At 36.1% G+C, this 16,740-nt stretch overlaps 2 protein-coding genes across 2 annotated transcripts; both read left to right on the forward strand.

Moving 5' to 3' along the window:
• On the forward strand, nt 532-4,857 carry LOC105169541 (glycoprotein 3-alpha-L-fucosyltransferase A). Its single transcript, XM_011089957.2, has 7 exons — nt 532-1,348; nt 1,816-1,976; nt 2,709-2,950; nt 3,095-3,199; nt 3,326-3,482; nt 3,600-3,827; nt 4,161-4,857. Exons 1-7 carry the CDS (start codon nt 941-943, stop codon nt 4,414-4,416), a joined length of 1,557 nt encoding a protein of 518 aa, XP_011088259.1. The 5' UTR covers nt 532-940; the 3' UTR covers nt 4,417-4,857.
• Nucleotides 7,385-9,936, forward strand: LOC105169542 (ferredoxin--nitrite reductase, chloroplastic). The gene is made up of 4 exons (XM_011089958.2): nt 7,385-7,766; nt 8,107-8,461; nt 8,565-8,853; nt 8,940-9,936. The coding sequence occupies exons 1-4, from the start codon at nt 7,385-7,387 to the stop codon at nt 9,678-9,680; spliced, it is 1,767 nt and encodes a 588-aa protein (XP_011088260.1). The 3' UTR covers nt 9,681-9,936.

Raw genomic sequence — 16,740 nt, forward strand, 5'->3', positions numbered from 1 at the left:
AGTAACATTTTCTAGTTTATTCTGGCATGTTGTATGCAAGCCAAACGTGTAGCTCTTGGGTCTAGAAGCACCTTTCAATTGCAAAACACCATGAAATTTTGAAAACGGGGCGTACATTTCCATTTTAGCAATTCATGCTCAATATATATATTATACATACAGCTCTTTTTTTATTGGGTGTTGAAATTTCTGACAATGAGACTAACACTAAAATTCTTATGAAATTCTAAAATGTTCAACAAAAAATTCTCTACAAAACAAAATCGTGAGTAAAAGATCCTTATGAAAGACAAATAAAGAAACAAAATAAAACGCTTACTCAATTACGAATTTTGTTGCTCTTCTTTTTTTTCGGTTTCGCATATATTATATATATATATATTAAATGTTTAGAGAAGGTAAATTACATTATCCAAGAGGAAAAATTTAATAATTTGGGTACAAAATTATTCTACTTTTGTATGCGTGTGTATTGAGTGGGTGAGCCGTAAATAAAATCCCATTAAACTTCCATAGCTCACGTACAAAAAAGAGAAAAAGAAGCATCCGAAAGGAAAATCCATAAAACCTAAATAAACCCCGGATGCAAAGACATGGGACAAAAGAGAAAAAACGCAGAGAAATAGGTGGGGTTGAGTCCAACAGGCAACAACACTGAGACCCTCTCCTTTTCCTTTCATGGAGGCGTCCGCTTCAACATATTCACTCATTACCACCAACTGAAATACAGACCCTTTTGCCTGTCCCACTTCACTTCTATTCCACTTCTAAAACCCTTCCTCTCTCAGACACGCACACACACACACACACTCCGTTGCGGAAGAGTTTCGTTTAGTTCTCACTCCTTTTTCCGGACAGCCACCCGTATTCTCATAAACATCACAACTTTTTCTTCTTTTAATTAATTTTTAGTTCAGTAATTTATTGTCAATCCAAGATCATGGCTATTGCTAACCATAGACAGCAGCACCCCAGAAGCGAAGAGTTGGATCCCGATGTCCCATCGACGTCTTATTCATTCCCCCCTCCTCCTTCTTCAAATTCGAACAAGAAAAGATGGTCCAATTTCCTACCAATTTTGGTGGGCTTGGTGGTCATAGGGGAGATCGCCTTCTTGGGGCGGCTTGACATGGTCAAGAACGCTGACTTGGTCAACTCATGGGCCGACTCCTTCTACGGCTTCACTCAATCGAAGCCCTCTGCTTCGTCAAGTGAAGATTCCGGGTCGGGTCACGATCCGGGTTCCGGACACGAGGAGAGCTGTGAAGCATGGTTGGAGAAGGTGGACTCTGTCCCTTATTCAAGGGATTTCAAGAAAGACCCAATTTTAGTACATGGGGCTGATGAGGTACCTTTTATTCTGGATATTCAAATTATTCCTCTGGTGGGAGTTGTTAGATTCCTTAAATAAGTGGATATTTGATGTGAAGTATTATCCATTTTGTAGCGTGTTATTATGTCTTCCCGACATTTGTGCTGAAGGTCTGTTATCATTTATTATAACAATCCAAATTGGATCGTCAGCTGAGTTTTAACATTATTGATTACTTGTTATGAGAAAAGGGAATAGGATATAAGGCTAATTAATGTGAGAGATGTGGGTGTCTCAGATTACAAGAGTGACCAGATTTTATGGAGGAACGATTGAAACCTGATAACAATGCCAATAGTTATAAGGCATTCCAAATGGATTCTGAGTGGATTCCCTGAGTATGTTCATTGGGGCTACATTTTGTTGTGCCAATGTATCTCTCTCATTATGGTGGCTTTGTTATGGAACATGACATGTTTTGACTTATATAATGCAATCTGTAGGAGTGGAAAAACTGTGCAGTTGGATGTAAGTTTGGATTTGAAGCTCATAAGAAGCCTGATGCTGCATTTGGACTTCCTCAGGAACCCGGCACTGCAAGTGTGCTTAGGTCAATGGAGTCAGCTTCATATTATGCCGAGAATAATATTGCTATGGCACGACGGTGGGTAAGCACAAAATATGGTGGCTTTTTGCCTCTTCTTCCAGTCTGTAGCCATATCCATAGGCTTTTCTTACTGCATATTGCTTATCTTCCAAGCAATAGTAAATCAAGATCCACATTCTGGTTATCTTCTCATGGGGGTCAACGAATGGTTACAACATTCTAGTAAACATCATATGTGCTTTTAGGCTGAATCCAGAAAATGTTGCTTGCATTCTGTTTCTTCTGGAGTTTCTGCTTCGTATTATTAACAAAATGCAAGTAGTAGAACGAGAGAGAAGTTATTCAAACAAAAAAAGAATGCAGAATTTGTTATGTGTCTCCCAGGTTATACTCTGTGTCATGTTCTTAATATGAGCTGGAAGCCTTATTAGGCAGCTAAAATACACAAATGTGAGTGACGGCTCATGCAAATCACGTTTTGGACATTTTTCTTTAACTCGTTTGCAATCTGGGTGGCAAGGAGGTTACACCCTACCTTTGATTGCTTTTGTTCTCTGAATCATGGACAAGGGGTTTTAGTAACTATGGCTAGAGTGTAGCATTACTGCCAGTTGGACGTAAACTCAACTTGTATTGTGTGAGTGTGAGTGCTTTTGTCAATTCTTTGAAAAGGTAATTTGATTATCCTTGTCTCCTTTTTGGTTTGTAAGTATCTTTAGCTGGTCTACAGTACATACTTCTACACCAGATAAAACTAATTCTGACTGTGATTGTTTTCTTACATCGCAGGAAGGGATATGATGTTGTAATGACAACCAGCCTTTCGTCAGATGTGCCTGTGGGGTATTTCTCCTGGGCTGAGTATGATATAATGGCTCCAGTTCAACCAAAGACTGAAAGTGCTCTTGCTGCTGCTTTCATTTCTAACTGTGGTGCTCGGAATTTTCGTTTACAAGCTTTGATCGGGCTTGAAAATGCAAATGTTAAAATTGATTCTTATGGGACTTGCCATCGAAATCGTGATGGAAGAGGTGAATTTATGGATCTTTTGGTTAAACCTTGGAATTGCTATTTAATTCTCTCTATCAATTTAAATATACATTTTTTGCCAACTCATATTAATTATATTTGCAAAGATAAAGAACTCATACACACTTCGCATTTCATATTTCCAGTGGACAAAGTGGAAACATTAAAGCGGTACAAGTTTAGCTTGGCTTTTGAGAACTCAAATGAGGAGGATTATGTTACTGAAAAGTTTTTCCAGTCTCTTGTAGCCGGTAATGTATTACATTTGTGCTTACTCCTTCCTTAATTCTTGAACTATATTTATGTCTGTGTGTGTTACTTCCAAGGAATTTTATGATACTGTTGTTCTGATTAAGGGCATTTATCATACATTTTAGGCGCTGTTCCTGTGGTCGTGGGTGCCCCAAATATCCAAGAATTTGCTCCTTCTCCTGGTTCGCTCTTGCATATCAAGGAAGTGAAAGATGTTGACTCTGTTGCCAAGACAATGAAGTATCTTGCTGAAAATCCCAGTGCATACAATGAAACATTAAGGTTTGCATTACTATTGAGTACTGATTTGTGCCAATTTGAACATATGAAACTAAATTTAAATGCTAACAGTTTTTCTTTTGTATTGAACTTGACTACATTTATTTTCTTTTGGTTTAGGTGGAAGTTTGAGGGGCCATCCGATTCTTTCAAGGCCCTTGTTGATATGGCTGCAGTACACTCATCATGTCGTTTATGCATTTACTTGGCAACCAAGATCCGAGAGAAAGATGAAAAGAGTCCAGAATTTAAAAAACGTCCCTGCAAGTGTACCAGTGGCTCAAAAACCGTATATCATGTATATGCAGGAGAAAGAGGGAGGTTCGAGTTGGAATCAATTTTCTTGAGGTATATATTGCGTGTAACTGTGGTTTGGCTATTTGCATATCTAGTCTCTTTCTACTACTTGAATCATTTGGTTATGATGGAAATCCTGAAACAGTTTATATCACATATTTATAAGCACCGAATGCCACTCGAGAGAAACATTGAAATTGAATGGTCAATGCTTGTTGTACAAATGGTATCCATAAAAGCTGGCGATTTTTGTCAATTTGATTTTAATTGACATATCACCGCCATTATAATAAATTTGAACTATCCAGTGCTTCTGTGTTTTACACATTCCTTAATTATTTTACTCTTCGTTCCTGGTATCGCATTTCTCATCTCTTCATGCAGGTCAGACAACTTGACCCTGGAGGCCTTATCATCTGCAGTTTTGTTGAAGTTTAAGTCTCTGAAACATGTGCCCGTATGGAAACCCGAGAGGCCAGAAAGCATTAGGGGTGGGGATGAACTCAAAGTCTACAGAATATACCCCGTTGGAATGACACAGAGGCAGGCATTATACACCTTCAGATTCAAAGGAGATTCCGATTTCAGGAATCACATAGAGAGCCACCCATGCGCTAAGTTCGAAGTCATATTTGTATAGACTGAGATGGCTACGTCTGGTTGCAGCATTGGAAACTGCAGCAGGGTCTCAACTGGGTGCATTGTTCCACACTCTTCTTGGCCTTACTTTTGCAGGCAGGTTAACTCTTGGGGTGCGCTTCTCGTCTTTAGTTTCTCCTAATTGCCCCCATGTACCCATTAATTTCACTCGATATACTGATCCCCCATGTAGTGACCGAAGAATGGGTTGTTCATTACTTCACACTCGTCATCGAGCAGAGAATTCTTTTGTGTTAGACATGGCAGTATACAATTGAGCTTGAAGGTCGCTTTTCCTGCTTAATTAGCTCTGTTACGATAATTTCATAACTTATAAACATATAGGTCGTGCTTGATATGATAAAAAAAAAAAAACACTGCATATTCGGGTAAGAATGTTAATCTGAAGGGTTTTGGTTTTGGAGTTGGAAGCAATTTGTGTCACGGAACATATTCTCAGCAATTTGTGTCACCGAACAACTGCCTCTGCCCAAACCGCATTTCTGCTTCTTACCTTTTCACTTCCTCCTACACACCAACCCCAAAATCTTCCAAACACTAATGGTCGATTGAGATACATTCTTAGCTTCCTCAGTGAGTTGTTGTTTTCAGTTGATGCATCCCACAATTTTTATTCAAATTTTAATTTTTAATTTGCAAAAAATAATGTAAGAAAGATGTATAATGTTATGGATGATGTGTAGGGCACATGTAGAGTGGAGATGGGATATTTTAAAATGAAGTAGGCAGTCCACTTTGTGTCTGTCCATTGGGATTTAATGAGCTGTATTATATACTAATTCCCAACCACTTCCATTTCAGCGTTCTTTATACATATATAGAATTTATTAGTAGATGAAAAAAAAAAAAAAAGAGTTACATAGAGGAATTACAAACTCAAACTATTGGAAATAAAGGAAATACATTACTATTACTAGTACTCGTGCAAGGTAATATTATTAATTCAATTCTTGTCTCCATCTTTGATAATAACATAATTCACATCATTGGATGTTTTTTTATAAAAAAAAAAAAAAAAAAGGAGAAATTAGGATATGAAAAAAGAGGTGAAAGGGAAGTAAAAACGTACAAGTTTGAGGAGATGGCGGAAGCAGTGGATTAGCAGAATAGAGCATTATTATTGTAAGATTAAAAATGAGGCGGGTTGGGAGATATGCCTCTTTTGAGTCTTCTTGACCTTTCACTTTCCGGTTAGCCCATTCCTCCCACTCCTCTTTTCAGTTTTGACCAAACTGCTCTACATTTATTAATTACAATTGATGATGACGATGATTAAAGTATGTGAGCAATGGGCAACCATGTCTAGTTCAAGGCTTCGTGATTTTAGAAGTTCATTATATGTGAATCTATTGCATATTAGGTATTGTTAAATAAGATATAATTATTGTAATAGCTTTTATTAAATATTAATACCTACACAAATATCTGTAATTGTAATTAATTTATTTTAATCAATAATAATTGAATAAAAAAAATGTGAGCAATGATAAGGACACTAGCCTTTAGTTTTATTTATTCACGCTAAACAATATTATCACTTTACAACCTCTTTATGCCGCAAGTATATATATAAATATAATTATTATTCCATGTCAATTAAAAATTCATACCGAAATTAATCATATATTGAGTGGGCCTATAATTTAAAAAGAAAGAAAGAATTACCTAACAAATACACTAATAGTCATTATTATGTGATTGGCGTACAATCTAAAATAAGCAACTATTCAAATAAAAAAATATAATAACATTTAAGATGTGGTGTAGTTAAATTTGATTTGAATAAAAAAAATAAATAAAGATTGATATGAATTATAATTAGAAGAAACTTAATGAAGAAGACTCCTAAATAATGCGTGTTTGATAATTAATAGTATTGTAGAAACAAAATAATAGGACCTTTTTTGACTTTTAGTATTCATTTATTTATTTATTTGAAAGCCAAATACTTTTTTGTACTATTGAAGGATCAAATTTTCTTGAAACCCGACTCATCTATCACTCCTAATTGATAGTTTGTGGCACAATAAAATTAAAATTTAAAATATAATTTTATTTTATTTATTTATTTTAGATGATTCATATTATGTTTTAATCATCAACATTTTATTATATTTATTATCGATTTCACTCATTTTAATGGTTTAATACATTTTTAATTATATGTTGATTTTTATTTTTAAAATCTATTGTTCATGGTTTAATTTATTTTTAATCATATGTTGATTTTTATTTTTAAAATCTATTGATTATATGTGCGACGACGACGCGCAGTGTATGAAAATACATAGTCAAAAATTAGGAAGAATGATCTTCGATGTTAGATGCTAAAATAAAAAAAATTATAATAATATATAAATTGAGTTAGATGTTAGAGAATCGTTAAAATAAAATAATATTATAATTAAATAAAAAGATATTCATAATTAAGTGAAAATTCGTTTTTAATTCACCCATAAAATAAAATGGAAAAATTGGAATAACCCATTTATGTGGTGGGCGGACAAGGAAAGGAAGAGAAAGAAGCCAAAGGCAGCGGTGAGAGGAGCAGACATCTGAATCATAGGCTCAAGTGAAGTGAGGCGAGGCGAGGCGAGGCGAGGCTTCTTCGTTTTCCTTATCTCCAAGCGTCACCACCGCCACAACCCACGAACTCATCGATTTTCCGGAAATAACCCCGCACTGCCCTTGCTGCATACTACGGGCCTGGCCCCACACATGGTAGAATAACGAACGGCAGGGATATTTCTGTCAAAACGCATCAACTGTCACCTATGCATAGAGAAATGACCTTTAGCTATGTTCAAGAGTCCATTACTTGATCACACACACCCTCTATTAAGAGGTTCATTCCCCCTTCCCCCACCCCACCCTGCAAACCTCTTACCTCAACCTCAACCACAACCACCGCCATCACCGCCGCTTACTATTCTTGTTTGTCTCTCAGCATGTCATCGCTTTCCGTTAAGTTCTTGGCACCATCATTGCCAAATGGTAGTAATAGGTTCAAGAGCGTCAGACTTCAGGCCACCCCGCCGCAGACGGTGGCTGCACCGGCATCCGGGGCTGCAGGAGTCGACGCCGAGAGGCTGGAGCCTCGAGTGGAAGAGAAGGATGGGTACTTTGTGCTGAAGGAGAAGTTCAGGCAAGGGATAAATCCTCAGGAGAAGGTGAAGATTGAGAAGGAGCCCATGAAATTGTTCATGGAAAATGGGATCGAAGAGCTGGCGAAAATGTCTCTTGAGGAGATTGAAAAATCAAAGTTGAGTAAGGATGATATTGATGTGAGGCTCAAGTGGCTTGGTCTCTTCCACAGGAGGAAGCACCAGTGTAAGTTTCAATCCTAAGTTTTTTCAAAGTACAACATTTACAGGACCTTTCACTTGTTGGCATATAGATGATATCAGCTATGATTTGTGCTTATGTTTGATTGAATCTCTGCTTATTTTCAATAATTGGTGAAAATAACTTGGGCAACTGATTTGAGCAGATCTCTTGTTTGAATAGACGAAGGGGTAGAATATACAATTATACATAAATCATCATGATCGACCTCATTGTGAACTCAAATCATTGTCTCATTTCCACGAATGTAAATCGAAGATGTAATCTGGTAAACATTCATCCTGTGAGTTATGATCTGAAGTTGTGTCTTGTTGCTGATAATCAGATGGTCGATTCATGATGAGGCTTAAGCTCCCTAATGGGGTGACGACGAGTGCCCAGACTAGGTATTTGGCCAGCGTTATCAGGAAATACGGGAAGGATGGGTGTGCTGATGTTACTACAAGGCAAAATTGGCAAATTCGTGGAGTCGTTTTGCCTGATGTGCCCGAGATTCTAAAAGGTCTTGATGAGGTCGGCTTGACGAGCTTGCAAAGTGGCATGGACAATGTGAGGAATCCAGTAGGGAACCCTCTTGCCGGGATTGATCCGCATGAAATCGTTGACACGAGGCCTTATAATAATTTGCTCTCTCAATACATTACTGCCAATTCGCGTGGCAATCCTGCTTTTACCAACTTGTAAGTTGTGCGCATTTCTAAGTAGAAAAAAGAACAAAAGAGTAAAGAAACATATTTATTTGATGCTATTTGGCTGAAATTCTTGTTGGTAACTTTTTGGCAGGCCAAGGAAGTGGAATGTGTGTGTGATAGGATCGCACGATCTTTACGAGCACCCGCACATCAATGACCTTGCATACATGCCAGCAACAAAGAACGGACGTTTCGGGTTCAATCTTCTCGTGGGCGGGTTCTTCAGCACCAAGAGATGTGCGGAGGCAATCCCTCTTGATGCATGGGTTCCCGGTGATGATATACTCCCCGTTTGCAAAGCCATACTTGAAGCTTTCAGAGATCTTGGTGCCAGAGGAAACAGGCAGAAAGCAAGAATGATGTGGTTAATTGATGAGCTTGTAAGTTATTCTTGCTGCTCTTCTCATTAATCCTATCATGATGCTAAGCTAACAAATAGGATATTCATTCTCTGTCGATGATGCAGGGCATAGAAGGATTCAGGGAAGAAGTTGTGAGAAGAATGCCTCAACAGCAATTGGAGAGAGCATCTTCAGAAGATCTGGTCCAGAGCCAGTGGGAGAGGAGAGACTATTTCGGAGTTCATCCTCAGAAGCAAGAAGGCTACAGTTTTGTGGGCATTCACATCCCGGTTGGCCGTGTCCAGGCAGACGACATGGATGAGCTTGCACGTTTGGCTGACACCTATGGCTCAGGCGAGCTCCGGCTCACAGTCGAGCAGAACATCATCATTCCAAACGTCGAGAACTCAAAAGTTGAAGCACTTCTTCAGGAGCCCCTCCTCAAGGACCGGTTTTCCCCCGAGCCACCCATCCTAATGAAAGGCCTCGTGGCTTGCACAGGCAACCAGTTCTGTGGGCAGGCTATAATTGAGACAAAAGCACGAGCTCTAAAGGTGACGGAACAGGTGCAGAGACTCGTTTCAGTCACGAAGCCAGTGAGAATGCATTGGACCGGCTGCCCCAACTCTTGTGGTCAAGTGCAAGTGGCTGATATCGGATTCATGGGATGCATGACTAGAGACAAAGCCGGGAAAGTAGTGGAAGGGGCGGACGTTTATCTTGGGGGGAGAATCGGTAGCGACTCACATTTGGGAGATATATATAAGAAAGCCGTGCCTTGCGATGAGCTCATCCCGTTGGTGGTGGACTTGTTGATAGAGAAGTTCGGTGCCGTGCCGAGAGAGAGGGAAGAGAGTGAAGATTGATCACGCTTTGAAGAAGATGCATTTGTAGTGGCATGCTGAAGGAAAAAAGAGCTGGCTGTTGGGAGTGAGATGATTAGGCCGTAATGCTGGAATGACGAGCATGAAACTGAAGGAATGGACTTTTCTAACACCTTGGATTTTGTTTGTGAATTTGGAAGCACATGTAAGGAAGAGAATAATTTCTTTGGTAGATGAGAGCATCATGTACAACAACTCTACTTTTTCATATATATATATATTTGCTTGTTACTGTTCATTTTCTTAGACAAACCATAATTTTTCTTCCCTTTCCCTTTTATCCTTAAAACTCCTCAGACAAAAAGTGACTTAGTGGGTCGACCATGTCGGATTGAAGAAGCAATGAAGTTAATATTGATAAATGTTAGCCTTTATATTAACACCTGAATTCTCACAAACTTATCCTATCATTTCTGGCCGTGAATCAATTATATGGCAATTGCAATATATTTATATTGTGATTGATGTATAGTTGAAAAAAAGTAATCAATCAAATGATATATATATCATATTTACTGTACGATTAATTTGATTCAATCAAACCTAAAAAAATCGCTTATTATATACATGCACCAAATGAGCAAGATCCATCATCTCTTGTTGTTGGTGACTAAGAAAACCACAAGCCCAACTACATCCAATCCCTTGTACGTAGCATGTGTTATTCTTTTCGTATTGGGCCAAACTTAAGGTTCCATTATACATGGAACCTGATAGATTAACTGAAAACATACTACCATGTTTGGGCCCAAATCGTAGTGGGTCGATTATTTTCTCATTGTTAAAATGATTATTTTTATTAAATCAAATAAAATTAGTGTACGGTTAAAAAACTTAAAAGGATATATATGATCTGACAGAAGAGAGGGAGGAAAAAGAAAAAGAACGTACAACACAAGCAGAAATAGAGAGAAAGATGACATCTTATTATTATTATTTAGATAGAGTTCATTTAATCAATACATTTGATGTGGGCTACGATATACCAAAGTAGGATTGGGTAGCATTTGGGCCTAATAAACACTAGCGGGAGGCCAATGGGCCCATTAGCCAAAGGCCCAAAGGAACAGGGCCCAGATTTGGAAGAATCCCCAAATTGCAGGGACCGGCGACATGTAGCGTCATCCTAGGCGATACCATACCAGATGGCATCCGTACTTATTTACCAAGATTTTAGCTATTTAATCACTGAATTTATTATTTTTTTAGCTCCGTACTTAGACCTCCGGCCTTCTCCACTCTAATTTAATTGTCGGAGTGCTTACGCCAGGACCTAGCCCAACACCTCCTTGTCTTGTGCAGACCTCCAGCTTATTTCCTTGAAAATCGCTGGTGGCAAACGATCCGACAGTAGCAAACATCAATGACCAAACACATTAATGTCAATAATAATTACTCTTAACTCCTCAGCAATTAATAAATAATAGTATTATTATAGATATAAATGTCCCACGAATTACAGTTATAATATCGTTTCATCATTTATGACATTGATGCATGTTTCTTTTGTTTCATTGGAGAAGAGTGAAATGAAGAGTGTGGGTTAGGTCTCAAGTTTGTGAAACATTAACAGTACAAAACTGAAGCACAGAAACCCATACACACGTATTGTTTTTCAAACACTACTACACATGCAACCAAATTCAACATTCGCTGGTATCTATCTCAGTCCTACTCGATTTATGACATAAAAAGACCAACGTTCAGAAATAACTACTCAACTAAAACCATTTCCCTTCATAAACCCCACATCTATTTATTGCATGTATTCTTACCTCTTTTTATTTATTTAATTTCATTAAAGATTAAATTAATCTTATTTATGATGGCAACGAAAGAATTTCTCTTGCATTGAATATTTATTACACATTAGGAGTGTCGTGACTTTAGGATTAATTGACTCTTGCCAAATGCCACATCAACAAAAATTGATTGAAAAATTAAACAAAAAATTCCCAAACTAACGTGACAAAACATGTTCTAATTTTCGATAAATTCAATATTTTTCACCGTCATCTAGACTATATGTGTTATATTCTTATTTTTTTTTATTACAGTCCTCAATTATCAATTTGAAATTTAAAGAGAACTAAAAGTACCACTCCATATAATTACAAGACAAAAAATACATTTTTTGAAATTTAATAACACAAAATCATTATAAAAATAAATAAATACATATATAAGTAATTAGTTTCTGACCAATAACCTCTTTTTTTTTTTTTTCTCTTTGTGATGGTTAAAAGGTTAGATCAATTTAAGTTTTTTTGTGGCTACTCGGAAAAGGGGGGAAAAAAATAACAGTCATGAACCGTTCTTTCTGAAAAAGTTGGTTAAATTATTGCCCAATTCAATCACCAGAATCTTACTAATTAACAAATTAGCAATCAAGTCCGATCTGAATTAGACAAACATATAAGGTGTGGAGTATCGTTGCCTCTATATAACTTATTGTTAAACGAAGAGTGTTGTGTCAATTACTTGAGCATTGATACGTACAACAACTTGTCGTTGATTTATTCAAATAAAATTCTGAATTATTATATTATATATATATATATATGATGGTATCAAGATATTCTATATTTCTATAAAAATAATTCTGAATTTATTAGATCCCACCAATTATTTGCATAGATTGTATGAAATTAAAGTTGGCATAATAATTGATAGTCTTTGTTATAAATAAGGAGGTTGAGGGTTTGAGGGTTGTGGTGTGGGCAGCGGAAGACATACACTCAAAACACAATTGAGATATTGTAAGGATGTGAAAGCGAGGTTGCTGCAAATCTACGTTCCTCAGGTTCCAGACGACGTCGGACAGCCACATATGTTGTTGTCAAGTTTCTGCCCTTTACCACTGCTCCACATGATTCTAGTTTTGCGACGATTACACGAAAAGGAGACAAAAACGACCATGTCAAGTCCTAAATTTGCATTGTTAGAATTCATACAGAGCTAAGAATGACTGTGAACTGCTTCCAGCCACGTACATACCCTTGCCAAAATAAATCATTTTCTAGTTACAGAAATTATTAGTCGAGGCATCACTCAATATTGAATTTCTTTTATATGGACCAAATTCGAAAACTGTCCAACTATACAATATGGCATATCAAAGTAATATCCGAAAACTCAATATATATGTCACAAGAAAAAATGTTCAATATTCAATTACGAATTTACCAGCATACGTTTTTCTGGGACGTGGCATGTAATTTCTGGATTACATTTTTCATTGATGTGGCGTGTATTTACACATTGCGGACGAAAAGTATTGTCTTGTATTCAAAACTGTACAATATTGAAAAGACATCTTGTTATGGAAAGAAAAACCGTAGGTGGATATAAGAAAGAAATGTCGCATGAAGGGGTGTTTTCAAAAATCTTTATCAAACATAGACACAAGGAATAATTAGTTTTAACGGAGCATAAATGAATGCGGGGGAATCTTCTAAAATACAAAAGTTAGATTATTAGATGGCCACGCCATCTAATTGAGCACCACTAAGTTGGAAAAGAAGGACTGGGAGCGGGGGTCGCTGTTTTAGCCGTATTTTTGCAAAGGGGTCAAAACGGGGTTTTCATGCTATTATTATCCCTCGTTTGGCTAAATTAGGCAGATATTGGCATCATTCTGAGTATCTGGAAGGAAGCACATACTTTAGGGACCATATATAGCTGTTTGGTTACAGGGATAAGATATCATATCACTACATTGTCTTGGTTTTGATCACCACTTATTAACAATTCTGTGCTTTTTTTTTTTTCTTTTTATACAGACAAAATAATTTCATACACACGTATGTGTTATGGAAGGTCCTAATACATAGACCAGATTTGCTTCAGATTTTTTCCCCATTGTTATAGTTATTTGAATAAATTAATTTAAAATATGTTTAAATATTAAAAAAATGGACATAAGCTGACATTATACACTTAAAGTAATTCCAAAAAACGAGGCTCACTCGCACAATAGGCGAGTGTGACATACTCTGCATTAGTTTTTAACAAAGAAGGGTGTTTTTTTTCTATATTTTACACAACACAGGGGTTTTTTTGCCTATAAAATTACCTTATTAACACAACAGATGAAGCAGTTGTGGCATACCAATTCGACAGAGGAGAATGATTGAAAGGAATGAGGCAGGGTAGGTAGGCTGCGTACACAGTATAATTCCCCAACATCTTTGTGCCTTATCAGTTATGAGCAGGGATATGGCCATATCTTGGGAGATGTTGAGCCGAATCTCCGAATCCACCACCCCCCTCTTTAGTGGATAATATACATGTGTAATTATTGCGTATCTCCCTCCACTGGATAGCAAAAGCGTGCTTCTTCTATCACGGCATAAACAGAGTCGTGTGCTCTTTGGATTTCTCCCGACTTTCCGACCTTTCGCCGCATTTTTTTGTACTATGTGGCTTATTTTGATAGTAAACGTGCCGGTCATTCTAACGGCGGAAATGTTATTCAGATCAATATTTCTATAATAGTCGTGTTTATAAAATGTGCTTGCCTATTAACGATTGTTTTTTACTTTGAAATATTAATTTGGTGATGTAACTATTATAAAAAGTTGTATTTTCTACTTAATTTGTCATGAAATTGATCAATGTCAATCAAAATAAAATAATATAACATGAAAATCTCTAAACATGTTAAGAAATCATGCCAAATTAGGTCAACCTATATCCTCGAAAATCGAATCTGCATTGAGTCTTTAAGAAAATCACTGCAAAGAGTTGTTGTGATTGAGCTAACGGACCATTGGGATATCAATAGTTCAATTATCATATTGAAATGCTAGTCTTTAACAATACTTATTATTTCTAAAAAACAACCTCAATAGCTTAAGCGTCTAGAAATTATTGTAAGGGTTTAGAACAGTGCCCCTCGTTTTAAATAATGAGTGCAGATTGCCCCATTGGAGTTAGGCTCAACACGGCCTTCCAAACTAGAAATCCAAACATGACCTAGTCCGAACACAAATGGCAATGATTTTGTATCATACTAATGTGTGTGGCATACTCAATGGCATAAGTGTGCATAGTAAATTAATACATTAAAAAAATGTTATTTTTTAAATAGATTTCAATGGCATGAATTCAAATATTAAGAGAGAGAGAGAAAGAAATTACGAGTTTAAAAGGTCAAAAATACATAAAAGTTGAAATTTAAGGCAAAAAATAAAATAAAATACTAAAATATTTGATAAAATAGTATAAAAAACCAAAAGCAATAAGACAGACACTAACAATAAAGTATAGATAGTTGATAAAAATGCGAGCATAATGAAAATAATTAAGTGGGGTTGGTGGGCGTAGGTGTCGAAATTCCGTGTCACAATCCTATCCCAAAGAATCTTACTAAAACAGAAGCCCCCGTGCCGTACTCTGGCTGCTGCTCTTTTCCATATCCACCCAATATTCTCTTTCAAAGATTTGCATTGTTTGCCATGTTGGAATGTGAGACTGTGGAGTGTCACTGGATACAGTGAATGGGTGGAGGATCAATGAGTCTATAGACGCCTGCAAAGCCATCTCAATCTTTAAGCCAAGCTTAGCTAACCTAAGATATATACAACAAGACGTTAACATCCTACAACCTTCGAAACTCATGTCATGTATGGTTCCAAGCTTCATTTTTTTATCCTATGTTCACAAAGACAGTTAGGGATACATGGGCTCGTTCCTAATAATAATTTTCCTACGCCTAAGTCAATAAAAGTCAGTTACAAAATAAAACTCTGTCATTAAATTTGTTAAATTATTTTACTTGACACCTAGAGTTGATAGGGTATTTTGTTGAGGTACGTACATGGACCAATCACATCAAAGTGACACAATCCTAAGATTAACATGATTCCATGGAGATTGGGTGGCCAAATCTCATGATGATATCATCAAAGTGGGACTGGTGAATCAACTAGTTTCAATCCTGAATGAAACTTCATTGTTTGAGGTGTTTGGTCCTTTCTTGATTTTGTATAGATTTTTCTAGTAATTTTCTCAAGTGTGGTGTGTCCGGACTCAACAACAGACATGTTGCACAAATTTGCTACTAGAAGATTTGACAGACATTTAGAATCGCTTTGCCTCTTCATAACAACGAACTAATGGTGTGTTTGGCTAAACTCACTTAAAATATCTTATAAACTCATAAATTTTAAAAAATGTGTTTAAATATTAGGTTTATTAAGTGTCTGAATAAAATAAAATAAAATTGTGTAGCTTATAAGATGTGAGTAACGAAAAAATTTTATAACTAAGATGATTAAAATTAATTGAAGGAGTTTGTCAAGATTTTTAAAAATTAAGTTACAGGGAGCTAATTATAAGCTTTTTTCCGGAAAAGTAAGGAGTTCTAAGGTTACTTTTAAAATTTTAACAAATTCTTTTAATTTTGATTGTATTATTTAAAAAATGTCACTACTGACATTTTATAAGATTTATGATATTATCTTATTCAAATATTTTAAGAGTTTATTTTTAGAATAAAATATAATAGTATGTAAATTCCTTAAAATATGTTATTAGATGTATGAATTCATCATATATGTTAAAAAAATTTAACCAAACACCATCTTAAGAACGTCTTACTTAACTCTTTCCAACATCTTATTTTCGATGACATAGATTCTTTTTTTAAAAAAAATAAAATATTAAACACATCTCAACATCTTATAAACTCATGACCCAAACACGGCCTCAATCTTATGCATGAAAATTATTTACTTTTGATAATTTACCTGATCATAGCTTGTTATATTAATTATCATACCAAACTTGTATCATGGGGGGTTTGTTCATAATTTATAGGGTTAAATACATTTTGCACCCTTAAACTATGCATATAACCGTATTTACCTCTTAAAATATGAAAAATAACAACCCTTCCCGTTTTACTCAATTTTTATTTAAAAAACTATTTAAATTTTATATTTTTTTTATAAATTACATAATACTTTTTACCATATAGGAGGTAAATGCAGTTTCAGGGTGCAAAATGTATTTAACGCTATTTTATATCTAGAATCTT

This window comes from Sesamum indicum, linkage group LG8 (genome assembly GCF_000512975.1).
Source record: "Sesamum indicum cultivar Zhongzhi No. 13 linkage group LG8, S_indicum_v1.0, whole genome shotgun sequence".
Lineage (NCBI taxonomy): Eukaryota > Viridiplantae > Streptophyta > Magnoliopsida > Lamiales > Pedaliaceae > Sesamum > Sesamum indicum.

Excerpts from the sequence above, each read along its gene's own strand:
- LOC105169542 (XM_011089958.2), top strand. The coding sequence starts at position 7,385 with ATGTCATCGCTTTCCGTTAAGTTCTTGGCACCATCATTGCCAAATGGT. Across the intron at positions 7,767-8,106 it reads CCACAGGAGGAAGCACCAGT|ATGGTCGATTCATGATGAGG; the intron begins GTAAGTTTCAAT and ends GCTGATAATCAG. Across the intron at positions 8,854-8,939 it reads TGTGGTTAATTGATGAGCTT|GGCATAGAAGGATTCAGGGA; the intron begins GTAAGTTATTCT and ends TCGATGATGCAG.
- LOC105169541 (XM_011089957.2), top strand. The coding sequence starts at position 941 with ATGGCTATTGCTAACCATAGACAGCAGCACCCCAGAAGCGAAGAGTTG. Across the intron at positions 1,349-1,815 it reads TAGTACATGGGGCTGATGAG|GAGTGGAAAAACTGTGCAGT; the intron begins GTACCTTTTATT and ends TGCAATCTGTAG. Across the intron at positions 1,977-2,708 it reads AATATTGCTATGGCACGACG|GAAGGGATATGATGTTGTAA; the intron begins GTGGGTAAGCAC and ends CTTACATCGCAG.